We start from the raw sequence: 22,691 nt of genomic DNA on the forward strand, positions 1-22,691 counted from the left end.
TAAATTCAACACAAATGTAAAAAAAAATCCATTGATTCTATTATCCCAATGCTGACAATTTGTCGAACTGGGAAGGGAGTGGAATCACTGCACACATAAATATTATTGCATCTCGATAGAGCAGAGGCACAGTGGTGATCACACAGCACTGTGATCCTGAGCCACTGGTTCAAATCACAGCGACGGCCAACAACAGTACAAAGTTATACCAGAGCCAGTCCTAGGCCCTCCCCGTCACCAACCCGTACTGACCAGCATAGTGGATTGACAATGGGCTGAAAATTATGTTATTATTATGCAATACTGAGGAGGGCGGCCCATGCAAGCCTGTCCATAACACATTTTCTAGACCGTGTAAAGTTAATCATTGCTTGCATTCTGGGGGAACCGCCGCTGCCACTTTTGAAGGCGTTAGCATCTGTCAAAGAATGCCAGGAAGTCCAGCTGCCTGCATCACTACGCCCACCCAACCGAGAAACAAGCGCACAGCAAACATCGGATTACATTTCCAACCAGTGCTCACTCGGCACACATGGCAACAAAAACAGATGCACTCTCTAGCCTATGCATTACTGATCCACACAACTTGACAGCAGCCATCACCAAATAATCTGGACATACTAACATCACAGGCCGTGCCAACACCCAGCCTTGTTTTGATGACATATACCAACTACTACCTGACACTAAAATCACATTCAATGTGCCTGTTCTAATCAGATCCTAGAAGTGAAGCAGGTTTAAGCCTAGTTAGTACAGAACTTGGGTGGGAGAATGTGTGCAAATACTGTCACAGGCATCGTAGGATTGGACTACGGGGTGGCCAGGAGATAGCAGTACAGCAATTGATTGATTCCACCTGTGCAGAGATTTCAGTGTTATGTCCTCGAATACATGGATTTTCTCCAGGTGTTCATCATTTCCTTCTACAAATAATTAAATAAATTGGCCTAATACATACAGTAGAACTCCTGTTATCTTCAAATATCATTATCTGCTATTATTAGGGTCCATTTAAACTATTAACCGTGCCACGATTATCCACATTTTTATTTTATGCTGCACTGTGGTATAGCTTCCTATTATCCACAAAATGTTTTCAAATACGTGAAGTTCATTGTCAAAACCTAATATCAACACGATTCTTCTTTTAAACAGTGTGCGAAACTCTCATGTCATCTTCAATACATTTTCTACAATTACTGGTTTGATGACTAACCACGCAGGATGAGAAATATAACCACAATGGTCTGGGCAATTATAAGTTAACTTTTCTTTTGAATTGCTTTACAAATATTGTACTCAAGAAAACCGTAAGCTATAATCAAATATAATGAAGCTGGTTTATGGATCTCATTCTGCGCAGTTATTAGCACACAGGACTGCGAACCCATTAACCAAACATTCGTGACAAGTGATATCCGAACAAATTCTGCCCCCTCCACCACTCGCCAACACCAACACCCATTTACCAGTGCGATGAAGTATGGTCAACCAAGCCCCATCACTCAGGCACCTCTTGCTCTCATATTATATTTGCACAATTTTTTTGGGTGTTTCATTTACGATTAAATGCAGTTATTGCTCGTGCAAAAATCTATTTTATTGTAATTTATCGTTAGAGTGTCTCCATGGCTGCTTCAAAATATGAGGTATCCTATCCTTTGTTCGTAACATATACTGCAGAAGTGTAAGATGGTAATGTTAATTAACATAGACGACATGCACAGCCCCATGGTAATCCCCTACAGGATGAGGGCCTATCCACAACATTTAGGTGGTAGTAGAGGATTTTTACCAAACTTCATCACGTTGGTTAGTGCATGTTCGGTGAAGGCGGAGAAACAGATGTGGAGATACGGAAACAGGAAAACGTTGGGATTTTTCTACACTGCACTCTGCTGCCCACAGCGTATCCACAAAGCCTGTCACGCTTGTTAGGCATTGGTGGTCGCCTACCCAACCCCATTACAGGCTCCATCCGCTTAGCTTTCAAAAACTGGCAATGTTGGGTGCGTTTCGGGCAATGTGGTAATCGGCAATATGTAAATGTTAAGTATATTATCCGTCAATTTAAATTTATTGAAAATGGTGGAAATGAGGCAACAATAAACTGTACGTATGTTACGGCAATAACATCTGTCAGTGCAAGGGTCAGATTATACACAAGCGTGATATCATCCTATTTCTTCCAGATGGTCCCAAATGTCAATTGCAGGTGTGTTTTTAATGCCGTACATTGCTGATCAATGATAGTCATGTTATGCAGGCTGTGACTATCACTGTCATTGAAAGGCAGACAGAAGACACGCATATATCCAAGCAATATCAGACATTTGCATATATGGACATCATAGTAAAGCGTGTTACTGTAGTATATTCAAATGGTTTAAAAATACTGTGTTGAAAATGTTATTGGTTCTTCTGTTGAAGTTAACCAGCCTGGACTATTTCACACAGATGCCAAGATACCCTATGGACAAACCATTTTAGGTTCTGGCTTTAGCACATAATCATGGGCTCCGTCACATTTTATCAGCCAAAATTACTACCGTGGTCTGGCTAAGTGAAGCGGAGTGTGCATAAACATAACTCAAAGACAGAAAATAATCCAGTGTCATTTGTCCAGCATTTGTAGGAAGTCAAAAACATCCACTTACCCATTATAACCAGTGTATAGCAACTAATTCAGCAACATTAAAAATATAATTTAACAAAAAAGTTATTTTCAAATCACTATTCATAACTTGTATTCAAGCAGGCCAATAACAATATACTGACAAATGACAGACGCTGTGACAATGAGAATGAAACTAGGTCGATTTTGATAAGTGCCTCAATTGCCATCTTGAATGTGCACGTCTAACACTAGAACCACAAATGTATTTTGAACACTTCCATAACTTGGAAGCTTGCAACTAGACAAACAACAGAATACAATTTTGGTGGCCACATATGCAAAACATCGCCACTGGGGAGACAAAGGCGGCCGGGCGTGATGAATACAAGTCCCGAGCGAAGCCGGGTAGTACAGCTAGTAATCCCTAAGAGGTTTTTTGGGTTAAATCGCGTAAATATAAATGTGTCGTTAACCCCGCCACCACTGGACACAGCCAATTAGTAAGGTTTGTCACGCAAACAGAACATGCCAATTTGTTACTAGTGCAGCACACCGGTGTGTTGGAGAGTAAATCCGGTGTGTTGTAGAGTAGATTAACCCAAAAACCTATATTATGGACTAGCAGTACTAACCCGGGGCTTGTTCACACACCACAGCAGTTACTTGTTTGAGGCTGAGTCGACCTAGGGGAGGGCCCAGGACCGGTTCAAATAATCGTCACCGGTGGTGGTCGTAAGCGGGAATCGAACTCGGGTCACCGGGTTCGTAGCGCAGCGTGGCGCTACCCACTACACTTGCACGTGCGCGGGTCACGTGACAGATGTGACGTCACAGCTCATTTAGCGTGCAAACAATCTATGCATTATTGAGCTCCCCCCCCCCCCCCCCGAAAAAAACCACAAAAGTGTATTTTTATAATTTTTGCATGGTGTACAGTCTGGAAAGTACCCACATGGCAAATTTCAAGTTTGTTGAATGTCGGGAAGTACGCTAAACATTGTGAACAGACACATTCACAACTTTGCCTTATATATATGGAGATAATATTGGTCGTGAAAGCCTCCGTGTTAAACTGGTGTACTATAATTTTACAGCAGACCGGTTTGCTCAAAGATAATTATCATACAGTATGGTGGATTAAAAAAACCCGCACAAAAACGTTACAACATTTACACATTAAATGATTACCTGTTTCGAGAAAGTCGGTAAAGAACATGTAACTCTGCTTGAAATGGCAAAAGTACAAATACTCTACATTGAAATCACTAGACGACATGCACTTTTGACACGCGCGTGAATATTCTCTGCAGCCCAAAAATTGTGATTGATGATGATGTGGAATCTACTCACGGTCTAAGCACTTAAAAGCACGTGCGTCTACTCAACCAACTATATACAGCGTGCAAGTTAATAAGCCCCAACGTGGTCAGTGCCGTCTAAAATTCGAGAAGACTTATCTTATTTTCCCGCATATAACCCGCGGGGTATACCAGTTTCTACAAACAAATCAAGGTCCTGCTGGGTCAAATGGAGGCGCGTGCTATCCCACAAATATTCAACACGTGTTACATGTCATAACTCGTTAAAACAATTAAACGGTAGGACTCTGTGCAACACTTACCTTTGACTAAAGCACTGCCGAATGAAGCACTCACACTAAAATTGCACGTTAACACGATTTAAATTAAGTGCTTATAGTTCAATTAAACGACAATGTTTGAAGTACGCGCAAATGTTTACCGACGACGGGAGAGCTGGGAAGGAGAGAGGTGGGGGGGTGGGGGTTGCGGGGTGGGGGTTGGGGGGGGAGAGGTGGGGGGGTTGGGGGGTTGGGGGGAGGGAGAGGTGGGGGGGTGGGGGGGGTTGGGGGGGGAGAGGTGGGGGGGGGGTTGGGGAGAGGTGGGGGGTTGGGGGGTGGGGCAACTGCGGGGAGAGAGGTGGGGGGTGGGGCAGCTGGGGGGAGAGAGAGGTGGGGGGGGCAACTGGGGGGAGAGAGGTGGGGGGGTGGGGCAGCTGGGGGGAGAGAGAGGTGGGGGGTTGGGGGGTGGGGCAGCTGGGGGGAGGAAGGGGGAGCTACGGGGTCACCGTAGTTTCGCTATTATCTCCCAGTGCTAAAACTGTCCTTACTTATCTACCAGTTATGTGTTACTTATTTATTGGATATTTACTTTTGTTACTTATTTACTGTTTTAAGTACACTCGTTTCCGGTTAGTTTGTTTTCTTTGTGCACGTTATGATTTTAACGTTAACAATTGATAGTGGAATGTATTACAAATGTAAACTTCGTATTAATATGATGGACTTAAGCTGCGGTAACGACGTTAAATATATGAATGCATGCGGGGTATATGGAGGCGCGGGGTATATGGAGGTGCGGGGTACAGTGAGGGAAAAAAGTATTTGATCCCCTGCTGATTTTGTACGTTTGCCACTGAAAAATAAATGATCAGTCTATAATTTTAATGGTAGGTTTATTTGAACAGTGAGAGACAGAATAACAACAAAATCCAGAAAAACGCATGTCAAAATAGTTATAAATTGATTTGCATTTTAATGAGGGAAATAAGTATTTGACCCCCTCTCAATCAGAAAGATTTCTGGCTCCCAGGTGTCTTTTATACAGGTAACGAGCTGAGATTAGGAGCACACTCTTAAAGGGAGTGCTCCTAATCTCAGCTTGTTACCTGTATAAAAGACACCTGTTCACAGAAGCAATCAATCAATCAGATTCCAAACTCTCCACCATGGCCAAGACCAAAGAGCTCTCCAAGGATGTCAGGGACAAGATTGGAGACCTACACAAGGCTGGAATGGGCTACAAGACCATCGCCAAGCAGCTTGGTGAGAAGGTGACAACAGTTGGTGCGATTATTCGCAAATGGAAGAAACACAAAAGATCTGTCAATCTCCCTCGGCCTGGGGCTCCATGCAAGATCTCACCTCGTGGAGTTAGCAATGATCATGAGAACGGTGAGGAATCAGCCCAGAACTACACGGGAGGATCTTGTCAATGATCTCAAGGCAGCTGGGACCATAGTCACCAAGAAAACAGTTGGTAACACACTACGCCGTGAAGGACTGAAATCCTGCAGCGCCCGCAAGGTCCCCCTGCTCAAGAAAGCACATATACATGCCCGTCTGAAGTTTGCCAATGAACATCTGAATGATTCAGAGGACAACTGGGTGAAAGTGTTGTGGTCAGATGAGACCAAAATGGAGCTCTTTGGCATCAACTCAACTCGCCGTGTTTGGAGGAGGAGGAATGCTGCCGATGACCCCAAGAACACCATCCCCACCGTCAAACATGGAGGTGGAAACATTATGCTTTGGGGGTGTTTTTCTGCTAAGGGGAGAGGACAACTTCATCGCATCAAAGGGACGATGGACGGGGCCATGTACCATCAAATCTTCGGTGAGAACCTCCTTCCCTCAGCCAGGGCATTGAAAATGGGTCGTGGATGGGTATTCCAGCATTACAGTAACGCAAAACACACGGCCAAGGCAACAAAGGAGTGGCTCAAGAAGAAGCACATTAAGGTCCTGGAGTGGCCTAGCTAGTCTCCAGACCTTAATCCCATAGAAAATCTGTGGAGGGAGCTGAAGGTTCGAGTTGCCAAACGTCAGTCTCGAAACCTTAATGACTTGGAGAAGATCTGCAAAGAGCAGTGGGACAAAATCCCTCCTGTGATGTGTCCAAACCTGGTGGCTAACTACAAGAAACGTCTGACCTCTGTGATTGCCAACAAGGATTTTGCCACCAAGTACTAAGTCATGTTTTGCAGAGGGGTCAAATACTTATTTCCCTCATTAAAATGCAAATCAATTTATAACATTTTTGACATGCGTTTTTCTGGATTTTGTTGTTGTCATTCTGTCTCTCACTGTTCAAATAAACCTACCATTAAAATTATAGACTGATCATTTATTTGTCAGTGGGCAAACGTACAAAATCAGCAGGGGATCAAATACTTTTTTCCCTCACTATATGGAGGCATGCGGGGTATATGGAGGTGCGAGGTATATGGAGGTGCGGGATATATGGGGGTGCGGGGTATATGAAGGCATGCGGGGTATATGGAGGTGCGGGGTATCTGAAATATTTTTTTACACAAAACAATATTTTTGCGGGGTATATGTGTCTGCGGGAAAATACGGTATTTTTATAAAAATGTAACTTAAATGACGCATTTACCATTTGGCATGTATCCTTGTCTTTTTACCATGAGTATAAATGTCACCCTATATCTGTTGAACGTTTCCGTAACTTAATTTTGTAATTATATCACGATCAGTCTCATTAAAATCTGCACAAGCCGACTTGCCTGCAGTGAATGTCTTGCTTAACAATGATTTATGTTTGTGCAATATATTTGATTTCTCACATGACAATGTTATTTTTGTAGTCAAATCGATTGGCTTCGTTGCTTTATTTGTTTTGCTTTAGTCATTTTGGTGACCTTTGTGACTCTTGCTTTTCGTAGTATTGTGGCCTCTGAGTTCTAAACGTACAAAACTTGAAATGATAAACATGCAGTTATACTGGAACCCCAGGAGGTGGGTTCAGTGGTCCACAAGATGATAAAATTTAGACGTTAACCAGTCCCTCCAGAAAAACGCGATTATGCGATCGCATGATTCCATGCAAAATCAGCCAAAGTCCGCATATTTATGCGGGGGGCGCGTTTTTTCAAATACGCCGCACTTTCGCCGCATAAATTGCAGATTTCCGCGCGCAAAATATGCGGGCTTGCATGATTTCATAATCCCCGCATTTTCGTTGCAAAAAGTCACATATATCTTAGCAGAAAGTTGAAAAATGTTGCGTTTACTTCACACAAGCGCAGCCATTTCCCCTGTTGCCATGGGAACGTTATGAAGTGACGTCACTCATTACGCGACATCATTGAAAAGCTGCAAACCCCGCGATGCCAATGAAACCATGATGAAGCCCGCAAATCTTTCTCATTTGCCAACAAACATAAGCGCAAAAGACCGCGCAAAGCAGTTTCCCAGTGTGTTACATGACAGTGGGGGCAAATTATTTTGCACTCCGTGCAACTGCGTGTTGGACCACAGGCGGAAGTCGACGCTGGACAGTCACTTTGCAACCGACAAACATTCGAGGATGGTTAAAGCAGCAGCGGAATCAGCCAAGATGAAGCAGCTCACCTACACCGAGGCGTCAACTTCCAAAACAGTTGCTAGGGCTGAAAGAATCAAGGTCAGTAGCCTATTAGATTAAAGCTTGTAAAATTATGAAAAGGCTGATAGTTAAATTGAAACAGAGAGAGGTGTGTGTGAATGAGATTTCCAAGTATGTTGTGTGTGGATGTAAGTTAACGTTAGGGTTAGATAGACTAACAGTAGTGTAATTTCCCATGCAAGATGATTGATTTTGGCATGAAAGAATTATGTTTTATTTGCAGAAACACTACTGTTCTGTGAAAGGCTTACTGTAAATGATTCAGTTTTATACAGCAGTTTTCTGTAGGTTACACTGGACTTTGTGTGTGTGTGTAATACAGCCCAATGATACAAAAGTATTTTTCTGTTTGTAGATTTGTGAAACCTGGGTTGCCACCTGCACTGCCATCAACATCCCACTGTCTAAGACTGACCACCCTGCACTGAGGAAATTTCTGAATGAGAAAGTCATCAATGGCGGCGCCATTCCAGGGTTTCACCAGCTTCAAGATATGTACTTGGGAGCAGTATATGAGAAGGAAAAAGAGGAGCTGAAGACACTTCTTGCCAGAAAACCTCTTGCTGTGATATTTGATGAGACTCCAGATGTCGAGGGGAGATGTGTCCTGAATATCCTCCTTGCACCACTTGAGAAGGATCATTCTGGGAGGATCTTGGCCTACCTTGCAGATACTGTTTTCCTTGAGCAATGCAATCATTCCACTGTATCCATGTCTGTCGTAAGGTGCCTTCAAGAATACAGCATTAACAACGAGGATGTGATTGTGTTCGACACTGATAATGCAGCCTACATGAAGAAGGCATTCACAGCAGCTCTGCAGTCGTTGTTCCCCAACTCGATACACATCACATGCATGGCACACATAATGAATCTCATTGGCAATGCCTTCCGCAAACCTTTTGTTCAGTTGAACAGCTTCATGCTAAGTTTCTCCCAGATGTTCTTCAATGATGGATCACGCAAGAGAAGATACCTCTGCTTCTTGTCAAACAAGCTGCCTAGAAAAAAGGCGGTCATGCCTCCAAACCCCTGTGCAACACGCTGGAACTCCTGGTTCTCTGCAGTGCAGTACCACGCACAGCACTTTGGACTGTACAAGGAGTTCATAGAGATGGAAATCGAGGTAAAAACTTCCTTCACATAATTCCTCAATACAATTAACACTTCCTTTTCTTCATCAGTTAACCCCCTTTGCACATACAAACATGAATAGTTTAGTAAGATCAAAGTAAAAAAAAGAATTGCATTGAACATATTGTATGTTTGACCTAATTCCTTTCTTTCTATTTGTGTTTTTATAGGTGTGTAGCAGAAGTGCTCCACAGTCTGTGGAGAGACTCCACGAGATGCTTCAAGACCAAGACCTAGCTCAGTCCCTGAATGTCCAGATCAACATCATGGCTGACAAGTGCAAACGCTTCCTAAGTCTTCTCGATATCTTCCAGAGCAGACGTCCTGTGACCACAAAGATCTTCACTTATCTGGAGGATCTGCAGGTGGTCTTTGCTGCCAACAAAGAGCTGCAGTATGAGGCGTGTGCCGAATACTTTGAAGGGTTTAACTTACCTTACACCACAAAGACACAGATCCTCTGCACAGTTGGTCAGGCATATGAAAACGCTGAAGAAAAGCTCACCAAGTACATGTCACATGGGCAGCCGGCCATTGAGTTTCTCCAGGTTAGGGTGTTTGACCCTCGCCACATTGCATTCCTAGATGACTCCGTAGCAAGCTACAAGGCCATTCCAGGTTTCACTGAAGTGCAGGGTGATGAATTTGATTCTTACTTCAAGACTCTTGGTCCAGCAGCACTCAGAGCTGCACCATTCGGCGTGGTGGATTTGGATGTGTTTTGGGATGGCCTACAGGAGAGACTTCCTGTGCTGAGTTCCTTGGCCAAGCGGTACAAAGATGCTGTCTCAAACTCAGCTGATGTTGAACGCAGCAACAGCATCTACAAACTAGTGTTGTCTAACCGAAGAAGATCAACTACCAACCAAAACCTCAAAGCCTTGGTCTTCCTTTACCATAACCAACGAGTCCGCAGTGGAGCATTTGAGAGGGAGGAGATGGTGGAGGGGGAGGAGATGGACACTGAGGGAGAGGGGATGGAGGATGAGGATGGTGAATGATTGGCCAGTGTTAGAGGCTACGTAGTTAGTTTTATTCAGGAGTTTATGCAACTTTACAGTTGTAAGATTGCACTTTTTTGTTAGTAGTATGTAAATTTACATTACTGTAAGACTGTACTGTTACTGTATTGCTTACGTTACTGTGCACTGAAAACACTTATTTTAACAGAAGATGTCTGTTTTGTATAGCTACCTCTGTAAAACAGGAAGCACACATTTTATTTTTTTATATTTTATTTATTCATTTTTACAGAAGTTGTAGCATATTCATTTTGTAAAGCTACAGAACTTGTTCGACTCAATGTTTTGTAAATTTGAGCCATCTGTTTGTTAAGGTCTGAAATAAAACAAGATGAGAACTTAAATATTCCCAGCACTTTCTGTGATGTAGTATGCTTGCTTATCATAGGAAGTAATAAGAAATGACTCTTTACATTAAAGTAGTAGCCTAGTGAATAGGGTGTTGGGGGAATCACTTTTTTTTCTCTTTTTCATCAAACCGCAGTTTTTGCAAGTTCCCGCAATTTTGCAAGTTCCCACAATTTAATCGCATAAAATTGCATAAATATCCCGCATATTCCATCGCATTTTTTAAGAAAACGTGCCGCATAATCAACGATTTTTGCCCGCAACAATCACCAAAAAACTCCGCGTTTTTCTGGAGGGACTGGTTAACTGAATTGCAGTTAAAGTAAACTGCATGGGAAAGCTATCAATTCTAGATCTAAAGTTTTCGTGACTGCAAGGGTCCCATACTCTTTGTTTTTTTGCGGTAAAGTCACGTAGGTAAAAAATTAAATTAAAATAAATTCAATTACGACGTTTCGGAGGCAACACAAGCTTCCGTCTTCAGGTGGAACCGTCACAGCAAAATGACTGTACCTACGTGACTTTACCGAAAAAAACCCAAAGAGTATAAGCTATCAATTGTTTAATGAACAATTATGCCTACACCTGATAAGTTGAAAAACCAGCTTGGGAATCAACGATGCTGTACTCCTCCGCAGGCACAAGAAAGAAGTCTGGGGGCAATGAATTAAGCAAAATATTTTGATGAATTGCTCATTTGTTTTTAGATGAGATTAACTAGTCATTCCACCTTAATATATGCGTGCATGTTATCTTTCTCCCAATTATATTCCAATTGTGCTATCGACATCATGAAATAAAAGCAGTCTTCTATTTGAAACTCTGCATCACCCGGTCGGAGAATGGCCATGTAAGATGGCACACACAGCTCCTTGTGAAGTCACTTTAATAGACCACACACACCAGCAGCATACCTTTAGATGCCCACAACAATTACAGTATTTGCTCCATGTCAATCAAAGTGATGTTTAAAGTGTCATCACTGGAATTCAACCAACCTATGAGAAACATAAGTACGATCGTTTCTGTGAAGTTATTTGTGATCCAGCCAACATTCTACATTTCACATCCTGGTTTGTGAGTGGTTGCCTGGATTCGAACCCAGGTCTCAGTGGTCCAGGCTGAGTGCTGACCCTTGACCCACCCCTGCTTGTGTATATCATAATATGTAAATGAACGTGCCTTATTACTTCAAGTCCCACTGTTCTGTATGACATACAGTATTAGTATGTGATTGCATTCAAATATGAACAACATCTTGTGAAATATGAACATATCAAACCGTAGTGTAGTTGCTAAGCCTTCGAAAACGACTCGAAACATGAGGCATACAACGTTGTTTCCTTGAACACACTCTACAACGATGTAATTAGGAACGTTAATGATTTAAAACTCTAACTCTACAGTCCATTATGCTTTTAAATATCCGCAATTGCTTGGCACATTAAATTCTGAATGCAGCCTCCTAAACACGTGCCTTTTCACCCAAGGCAACCCATCAATACTGTAGTGATGTGATGCAATAAGTAGCCACGCTGCTTGGCAGCAGCCTACTAAACCACATGAGCAGATACAACACCAAAGCATAATAGCATGAACTTGGACATTACATCGCTAGAAAGCACGATGAACACATTTGTGGTATTGTGTGCCCTCGTTATTCGCGAGGGCTACCTTCCGGAGATGGTCGTGAATAGCAAATTTTGCGGATACAGTAATGATACTGGCATACGAAAACCTATCTTGTTAATGAATTACCTTAAATAAATACGTAAATATGCTGTTAAATAGTCAACATTATCATAATAATAGCTCTCATCACTTTATCTCATCAGTTTCTCGTACCACATTCTCATCTGATTCACACTCTCGCCTCCAATTAGCACGTTTGGCTAGTACGGTGCGAAAGAAGTTCACCAGACATACATCTCATCACTTTATCTCTCATCACTTTATCTCTCTCTCTCTCGCAGTCGTGTAGAGTTCAAGATGCGATTCGCGGATAGCCAAACTCGTGGATGGCAAAGTTCGCGAATAACTAGAGAATAATGTTTATCATAAAATTACTAGACCTGCACATATTAACGTATCCCCTCTTACTACTACACCGCTTTAGAAGTGCACACATTTCACGGGCAAAAATATACTGTACACACTTTTCAATGCAGCTATTCCATTGCACACAATGTATGAAAGAACCAACTTCTACATACGGATTGCATAATGGCACGGCTTAACGCTACCAACTACCGATGCTAAAGTGTAAAACGCATTGTTGCATGGTATACAACCCTGATCCACTTTAGTGTTTGTAGTCTACATTTGAATACATTATCTAGTAAAATGCCATATCCCATGGAGCTCTACAGAGGCTATCTTAAGACAAACTGGTCATGGGAGGAATCCTTTATTTTCTCTCAAGAATGCACTGTAAGTGCATTTGCTTACACAAAGCGTGCAGAAAATGTGAATCGCCCAGTTCAACTCCATAAGCCTGAGGTCAGAGTCATCATGCTGCTAGTCATTGAAGATTAATTGCATTAACTTGCGTTGGCTGTGGTGTACAATCGCTTTTTTTACAATTGGGCTAGTTTGCTTAGAAGCCCTTAGAGCACACATCATGTCTTATGAATGGAACAGTGGAAGATCTGGGGGGTTAAATACAAAATAAAAACTTCTTAGAACTTATAACACTGATCAATAACATAAGAAGTTGAAAGTGGCGTCAGTCACCCTAAATACTTGTTTGTATGCTATTTGCATACCCTCTTTTCACGAACATTTAACTTTAGGGGGCCCATGACTGTCTTAGTCCTGTGGGTGTTTAACACAATTAGCTGTGACAAAGGGGCCATTGGCAGCCAAGCAAACTCAATCCATCCTCACGTGGAGACTGGACAGTACATAGAAGTCTAAAGGCTCAATAAAAAATAAACCTCCATGTATGGTGCAGTATATAACAATAACAAGCACACACACACAAACGACAAACAGCAACACTTAAAGTATTAACATTCACAAGCAAAAAATAGAAATACGGAATCAAAATTAGCGCAACACGAACAGCATCACAAGCGTGACAAATGCACAGAACAAACGTGAACACAAGACAATTCTGTGAGATATAAGTTGAACATATACAGAACGCAACAACTCAACCCTAAGAAGCACAGTAGGGAACAGAACCACAACTACACAAAGACATCATCGCTGTCTGATGAGCACAAGCAGCAACACCGGTATAACACAACCCAAATATACAATACCATGAACAAAAACACAAGGAAATACAGTGCCACCATGAATACAACAAGTTTACAGCATAACACAAACCGGTGGTACAACAAGCACATCTGTAAAAACAAACACAACCTTTGGAGAGTACAAACACAGCAACCCTAGCAAAGAGAAAGACTTTAACTCGCACACACAACCTACAACACAAACAACCACAACATAACTATTGTACGGGGCACGGAACAAAACCAAGATGTACCAACCTCAGACAACACAAATGACATCAAACTTCTGATACAACCACAAAAGCAAAACCAACTCACACACACAACACACAACCAACCTCCGATGCTACACAAATAACATCACCCGACTTAGATAAAGCAAAAACACACACACGGGAGACCCAACAAACCACAAAACAACAAAAAATAGCAACTGACTGTGACGAAATTAGCCTTAGACACAACGCAGACAACAGAAATAACAACACGGAGTGGTGTTGGGAGTCATTCAAAGGGCGCCGTGGCTGCGGACGATGGGCGATGATGAACAACGTGGGCACAGTGGCGAATAAGTAAACAAATACAGTGGGCACAGTGGCAAAGTAAACAAATACAGTGGGCACAGTGAAGACATAAACAAATACAGTGGACACAGTGGCAAAGAAGTAAATAAATAGTGGGCACAGTGGCAAATTAGTAAACAAATACAGTGGGCACAGTGAAGAGATAAACAAATACAGTGGGCACAGTGGCAAAGAAGTAAACAAATACAGTGGGCACAGTGGCGAATAAGTAAACAAATACAGTGGGCACAGTGGCGAATAAGTAAACAAATACATTGGGCACAGTGAAGAGATAAACAAATACAGTGGGCACAGTGGCGAATAAGTAAACAAATACAGTGGGCACAGTGAAGAGATAAACAAATACAGTGGGCACAGTGGCAAAGAAGTAAACAAATAGTGGGAACAGTGGCAAATTAGTAAACAAATACAGTGGGCACAGTGGCAAAGAAGTAAACAAATACAGTGGGCACAGTGATGAAGAAGTAAACAAATACAGTGGGCACAGTGATGAAGAAGTAAACAAATACAGTGGAGCAAATTGAAAGCCGAGAAGCCCGGGGAAGGCCCCCCCGAATATCACAACACCACCCCAGGCCACAGGGCCCAGCACATGCGATATAACGCATGTGATGAAATATATAACCTGCAACGCAATGCAATCCGAGCGCTGTTATCATCATCATCATCGTGAGCCATGATTATTCCACTGCTGGATGAAGGCCTCCCCAAGAGATGGAGGGGGCACTGCAGGGATGGTAGTGGTGGCCCCAACCTGTACAATGATGCCACCACTGTTTATATTGCCACCACTGTTTATATTTAGACGTGGTGAGGACAACGAGAAGATATCACCATCAATATCATCATCAATATCAACATCACCATCAATATCAACATCACCAATATCAACATCATCATCACCACGTGCAAATGACAATGATGTGATGCGCATTGATGATGACACGAGGGGATGGTATCACGATACGTGGAAAGGAGGGTGGCGATGAGTGGAGATGATGATGAGTCGGGATGAAGAGGATGATGATGATGAAGATGGTGATGTGATGAATAGAGATGACGATCAGAGACGAGGGGATATCCCGTTGCGTGGAGATGATGATGTGATGAGTTGAAATGGTGTAGGGTGATGTGATGCTTCTGGATGTTGATGATGGTGGTGCGTGGAAATGATATGAACGAGAGAAATGTTGGCGATGATGATGTGACCGCTGGTATTGTGGATGAACACGTGCAATAGTGTGAGGATTACATTGCAGGACTGTCATTCATGGGGTTGATGATGAAGTTGATGATGTGACACTTGTAGACAATGATGTATATGTTGGGCCACCTACTCACTGCTATAACAATTATTGACATGTATGTTTATGTCTGAGCGCTCACACATTTTAAAGAGTTTGTGTTGAATTTAACAAAAAGGCAACGCAATGTTGTGCATATTGTAACAAAAAAAAACGTGCAATGCGTGGCGATGATGTGACACGTGAGATGATGACGATGTGATTGCATGTGAATAATGCAAACGTCTTGTGTGTTGATGATGTTGATTTTAACGATACTTGATGGCATGCGCTGTGATGTAGAGTGGGAATAATTGCGACGGTGGTGGTGATGAGGTTAATGCCTGTAGCGTTCATTAGGACACGTGGGGACGATGATGATGATGATACTCTTAGGTTCTTTCGGTAAAGTCACGTAGGTTAAAATAATAATAAAATATAAGAATAATAAATGAAAATAACAAAATGTAGTTATTTTCTTCTATTATTATTTTATTTTAATGAAAATAACATTAATTATTTCATAAATGAAAATAACTAAATTTAGTTATTTTCATTTATTATTATTTTTAAATAACTAAATTTAGTTATTTTCATCTATTATTATTATTATTTTATTTTTATGAAAATAACATTTATTAATATTTTTATAAATGAAAATAACAAAATGTAGTTATTCTCATTCATTATTATTTTATTTTCATGAAAATAACATTTTTTTTTATATAAATAAAAATAACTAAATGTAGTAATTTTCATTTATTATTATTATTATTTTCCCTACGTGACTTTACCGAAAGAACCTAAGAGTATGAATCCTTGCAGTCACGAAAGCTTCAAATATAGATGATGATGATGATGAAACATGCATGTACCGTACTTAGCCAATCGTGCTAATCGGAGGTGCGGATGATGATTAGCTGACCCAAAATGATGATACCTATGGATGATGATGATACCTATGGATGATGATGTTGATACCTATGGATGATGATGATACATATGGATGATGATACCTATGGATGATGATGATGATACCTATGGATGATGATGATACATATGGATGATGATACCTATGGATGATGATGTTGATACCTATGGGTGATGATGTTGATACCTATGGATGATGATGATACATATGGATGATGATACCTATGGATGATGATACCTATGGATGATGATGATGATACCTATGGATGATGATGTTGATACCTATGGATGATGATGATACATATGGATGATGATGATACATATGGATGATGATACCTATGGATGATGATGATACCTATGGATGATGATGATACATATGGATGATGATACCTATGGATGATGATGTTGATACCTATGGATGATGATGTTGATACCTATGGATGATGATACCTATGGATGATGATGATGATACCTATAAATTATGATGTTGATACATATGGATGATACCTATAAATTATGATGTTGATACCTATGGATGATGATACATATGGATGATGATGATACCTATGGATGATGATGTTGATACCTATGGATGATGATACATATGGATGATGATGATGATACATATGGATGATGATACATATGGATGATGATGATACATATGGATGATGATGATACATATGGACGATGATGTTGATACCTATGGATGATGATGATACATATGGATGATGATGATACCTATGGATGATACCTATGGATGATACCTATGGATGATGATGTTGATACCTATGGATGATGATACATACGGATGATGATGATGATACATATGGATGATGATGATACCTATGGATGATGATGATACATATGGTTGATGATGATACATATGGATGATGATGATACATATGGATGATGATGTTGATACCTATGGATGATGATGATACATATGGATGATGATCAAGATGCGTGGGGGGGGGGTGCTGTTGATGATGATACCTATGGATGATGATGATCATACTTATCGATGATGATGATGATCAAGATGCGTGGGGGGTGCTGATGATGATGATGGTAAAGTGACGCGTGGTGGGGTTGATGAGATTCACGATTATAGAATTTGAATGTTGATCGTGATGCACGGGGGGTAGCTGGTGTACTGATAAGACTACTGTGATGTGCAATGATGATGTGTGTTAAAGATTAACACTGTGATGATGATGATGTCTGGTAGAGATGCTGTGTGTAGATGATGTGATGGTGATGTGCGGTGGACATGAAGATGGTTGTGATGTGTGGTAGAGACGGTGTCTGGATACGATGTGATGGTAGAGATGAACATGCGATGATGATGATTAATAGATGATGATGATGATGCGTGGTTAAAGATGTTGATGATGATGCATGGATGGATGAGACGATGTGATGTTGTTGATGGCTATGATGTGATCGTGATGTGCGGTAGAGATGAAGATGCGACGTTGACGCGTAGCAGAGATGATGATGTATGGAGATGTTGTGTGGTAGACATGAAGACGTGATGATGTTGTTGTTGATGTTGTGTGTTAGACATGAAGACGTGATGATGATGTTGTTGTTGTTGATGTTGTTGTGATGATGATGTATGGAGATGATGTGTGGTAGACATGAAGGCGTGATGGTGATGTTGTTGTTAATGTTGTGATGATGATGTTGTTGATGTTGTGTGGTAGACATGAAGACGTGATGGTGATGTTGTTGGTGTGATGATGATGTATGGAGATGATGTGTGGTAGACATGAAGGCGTGATGGTGATGTTGTTGTTGATGTTGTGATGATGATGTTGTTGATGTTGTGTGGTAGACATGAAGACGTGATGGTGATGTTGTTGTTGTGATGATGATGTATGGAGATGATGTGTGGTAGACATGAAGACGTGATGATGTTGTTGATGTTGTTGTTGTTGATGATGTTGTTGTTGTCTCTCACCTCACCGCTCTCTCTCCTCCTCCCGGGCTCCGCTCATCTGAGGGCGGCAGCGGCGTCGTCGTCGGCCGCCCTCCGCCTCCTCCTCCTCCCCGCCGGCATCGCCGCTGAGCAGGCGACGAGGGGAGAGCTGCAGATTATTCCCACCAAGTGGAGACGGAGGCTGTGACAAGGAGGAGGAGGAGAGGGCTGTGATGATGATGGTGGTGGTGATGAATGAGGAGACGAGGAGGAGGTTGTTGAGTTGCGACGCCTGCTTCAGGCGGCAGCACCAACATGGCGCGACGTGACGACAACGGCGACTTTATTTTTATATTTCTTCTCACTCTTCCTCCTCCTCCTGCTCCTCCTCCTCCTGCTCACTGATACTTTATGTTAACTTGTATTCATCTTCATCAGCATCACCACCTTCACGTATCAAGCAATTTGTTATTTTCATCTTCTTCGCGTCTCACGCCTCGTCCCCGGGTATCATCGTCATCTTCTTATTCCGCTCCCTTTAATGTTGTTTTTAATCGGCATTTCTTCCTCGTACCTCCTCGCTCGTCGTTATCCAACTTAACCTTCCTCCTCGGTCTGCTTCATCCTTCTGATTAAAAAAAAAACATTTAAATTCGCGCTGCCCTCGCCCAGCGTTGAACGCAGCAACAGCGGGGGGGGGGGGGGCAGCAGGGGGGGGGGGCAGCAGGAGCAGCACCACGTGGGGGCTGCTCCCACGTGGGTGAGACCCAAACATTGGCACAGCAAAGTAAACACACACAAGCACACACATGATCATGATGATGATGTATAGTAAACATTCATCGTGTCACCCAGCAGTGGACAGAACATGGCACACACGATGATGATGATACAAACTAAACATTCATCTCATCCAGCAGTGGATAGTACATCAAGTTCAAGTTCATTTATTAGGTATAGCCCTGTGATCCATTCAGCTCTTGAATCGGGTGCAACCGCAACAAACAAAAAACAAAAACATGAACAAAAAACATCTTAAAGTGAATATGTGACTAAGTGCAAACAGAAAATCCAAGAAAAGACAGCAAAATATTGCAGAAAAAACACCGTACAGCAACGCTGTGTGCAAAAATCCCAGTGGGATGCAAGTCAAACAACAACAACCACAAGACAGCTTAGATTAAGGCCATCAGTCTAACTCTGTACTACAACAAACAAACATGGCTAAACCAATACACTTTTCGAAATCACCAAAATAAAGCCATGAAAGCAATGAAAAAGCAATCATAGGAACTGTGACAGAATTTTCACAATAAATGGCATAAACAACATGTACTACCAAAACCCTGCAGCCATAGCTGGCTGCATGAGTCACTCCACCTTTAAGATCAGCACACTAAATCAAAACACAGGTCATACTTTGTAGCGATCATCCGGAGCGAAACATTTTATTTTAGGTCACTGAATAGCACTGGCAGCTAGGGGTGTACAACTCCTCTAGAGCAGTTTTGAGTGAAGATCTCATAGGTAGTGACTCAAGTTTCAATTTATTGGCAACAGCATTCCAGACCCTGGGGGCATCAATAGCAAAGGCCCTTCCTCCAGTATATGTACGGCAATAGGGAATATTAAGCTGGTAAATGAGTGTAGACCTTAGGTCAAATTTGTTCTTTGAAACAGAGATGAGATCCAGCAGGTAATCTGCAGATTCTTTTGCAAGTACATCATGAATAAATAAGATATACACACATGATGATGATACAAAGTAAAACATGAATCCTGTCATCCAGCAATGGGTAGTACATGGCACACACGCACATGATGATGCTGCACAGCAAACATTTATGTCATAGATCGTGGCATAGACATATTGATGCTGATGCATAATAAAAGTTTATCCTGTCATCCACCAGTGGATAGACCATATACCACGCACATGATGATGATGCATAAGAAATAATAACCCTGTTATCATTGATGATGATGATACATAACGTGAGCACTATCCCATCCCATCAGAAATCCCCGCATCCGTAAGATCCCGGTCCCATCGCCCACGACCAAATCAGAATCTTTATTTATTCTGGATAAATCCGATGAGCTATGAAGCTCTTGTTCACAGATGTTCAGTAGGAGCGTGTCACAAAGTTACAACAACACAAACGATAGGAGTGCAAAGTATAGAACAGGTGAGCAAATGAGTAAATACATTTTATCTAAACTTTTTATTTTATTTGACCAGGTAAGTCAGACTGAGACACATAATTTATTTTTCAGAACTTTACCACAAATGATAGCTCAACGAAGTGACTTACCATGTTGAAATTTATAGCAGCCAAATATTCTAAATAATCTAAATGGAAGCTAAGCACGTGGACAGTGCTTGGATGGGTCAACCAACGTGCATGACAGGTGCTATAAGCCACTGCGGACCTCATCTGGACTTAGCACGTGGCAATTTGGGCAAAATCCATCATCGTTGGACTGCACCTCTATGCTCCTCGCCTTCACAACACGCATTGCAGACCAGCGTGGTGAAGTATGGTCAAATAACCCCCACAACTTGCGGCGTGGGAGTGGGGGGAAAGTGGGTCTCATCCAGCAGTGGATTGGCATTTAAAAGGGGGGCTGCAAACTTGAATAATGACTAGAATGCAATGGCCCAAGATCAGCTCTACCGATATGCAATGACGTTCACGTGATTCCAGCAGCCACAGCTACAATTCCACCGCAATCTTAAGCGAATGGACGGACCAGCAGCGTCACATTTGCTGCTTCCCTGCGTCAGGAGATGAGCGCGAAACGTCACCCATGGAGGACGTCAGAGCTGGTATCACGTCGCCCCCTGCAGGACGCGCGTGAACTCCACTCCTCCAACTCTGTGAGCTGCTTCAACTCAGTGGACATCTCAGTCAGATGAAGTGTCCAGGGCACCTTTGGGGAATTGTTCCATTGAATATCGGGGGGTCGTTAGTATCAGTCGCGGGCAAGATCGGTTATTTGTGGCCAATTAAGTGGGTTTAATGAATATAATTCTAGATTTGAAGCTTTCGTGACTGCAAGGATTCATACTTTTAGGTTTTTCGGTAAAGTCACGTAGGGAAAAATAAATAAGTAAGAAAAGTTTTATTATTACTTTTTTGAAATAATAATAGAAATACAATAAAAAATCACGACGTTTCGGGGGCAACACAAGCTTCCTTCATCAGGTGTAAAAAGGCACAGCAAAATAACTGTAATGAGAGTTATTTGTGATGGGACATTAATGAATATAACCTTAAGCGCAACATTCAATTAACGTGTTTATAGATTGCAAATCAATATCAATGGTCGCTGCGTTGTTTTAATTTTCTTAACATGTCTGTAGTAGTAGTACCGTGTATTGGTGTAAAGTAAGCAATGATTAGTAACAGTCTACACAGTTTGTTAATTAGACAATCGCATGCACATGCAATACATAACACATCGAATTCACACGGAATAAACCGTTTAATAACGAGTTACACTTTTACATATTGACAACTTTAAAACACTGAACATTTACTCATGTACAGTTTAATCTGAGTAACTTACCATCACTGTGAAGCAGATATTGAGCCTGGATAGTGTTGTGATGGGTGACTATCCTGCATCCCAGGTGATATAGGCAGTGGGGCTTCGCTGGCAGCAAAGGGTAGCACTGGGTTTTCTTTAGTCTATTCTCTGCCATCTCCACCAACCTGCATTGACCATATACTCTTGGGTTTTGTCGGTAAAGTCACGTAGGTTAAAAAAGAAAACAAATAAATTAAATCACGACGTTTCGGAGGCAACACAGCACAGATGGCAGAAGTAGATAAGCAAGCTAGGATTAAGCCGCCTTTTGTTATGCTGCTGGGTGGGTAAAATTCAAAGCAGGTAACTAAAGTAAAAAAGAAGCTAAACATGATAAGCAACGTGTGGTGATGTTGATGGTGGTGCGTGGAGCTGGGGATAACAGACTGGTAATATGGATATGTTTAAGAAGATAAATCTAAACTGGCTGTCTATCAGTAAACTGCACGGTAACTAAAGTTTAACTTGGTTAATTACATCTTTCCAATGATTGCTCAATCTGAATCCAGCAATTTTGCTGTCACGGTTTCACCTGAAGACGGAAGCTTGTGTTGCCTCCGAAACGTCGTGATTTAATTTATTTGTTTTCTTTTTTAACCTACGTGACTTTACCGAAAAAACCAAAGAGTATGATTCCTTGCAGTCACGAAAGCTTCAAATCTGCATTGACCAGTGTGGTGAAGCATGGTCAAATAACCCCTGCAAACCTGCAAGGCGTCGGGAGGCCCTCATCCAGCAGTGGACTGACTCAAAAGGCTTTACGTGTACATTCTGTCCTGTGTGCTAATCCAAGTTCTCATCTGTTCCCG

At 41.9% G+C, this 22,691-nt stretch overlaps 1 protein-coding gene across 5 annotated transcripts in view; it reads right to left on the reverse strand.

Moving 5' to 3' along the window:
• Positions 1-18,946, reverse strand: part of PTPN4 (protein tyrosine phosphatase non-receptor type 4) — a 62,776-nt gene extending 43,830 nt beyond the window's left edge. For 2 of the 5 annotated variants that reach the window (XM_078860233.1, XM_078860232.1), the window contains exon 1: positions 18,336-18,946. In XM_078860233.1, the coding sequence (XP_078716359.1) occupies positions 18,336-18,367 (32 nt within the window). In that variant the 5' untranslated portion in view covers positions 18,368-18,946. Of the gene's footprint in view, positions 1-17,382; positions 17,433-18,330 lie in introns of those variants that run through there. The other 3 variants (XM_078860235.1, XM_078860234.1, XM_078860236.1) reach the window with 3 other exon arrangements.
• Between the last annotated feature and the right edge of the window lie 3,745 nt (positions 18,947-22,691).

The sequence above is a fragment of the Lampetra fluviatilis genome, chromosome 10 (genome assembly GCF_964198595.1).
Source record: "Lampetra fluviatilis chromosome 10, kcLamFluv1.1, whole genome shotgun sequence".
Classification (NCBI taxonomy): Eukaryota; Metazoa; Chordata; class Hyperoartia; order Petromyzontiformes; family Petromyzontidae; genus Lampetra; species Lampetra fluviatilis.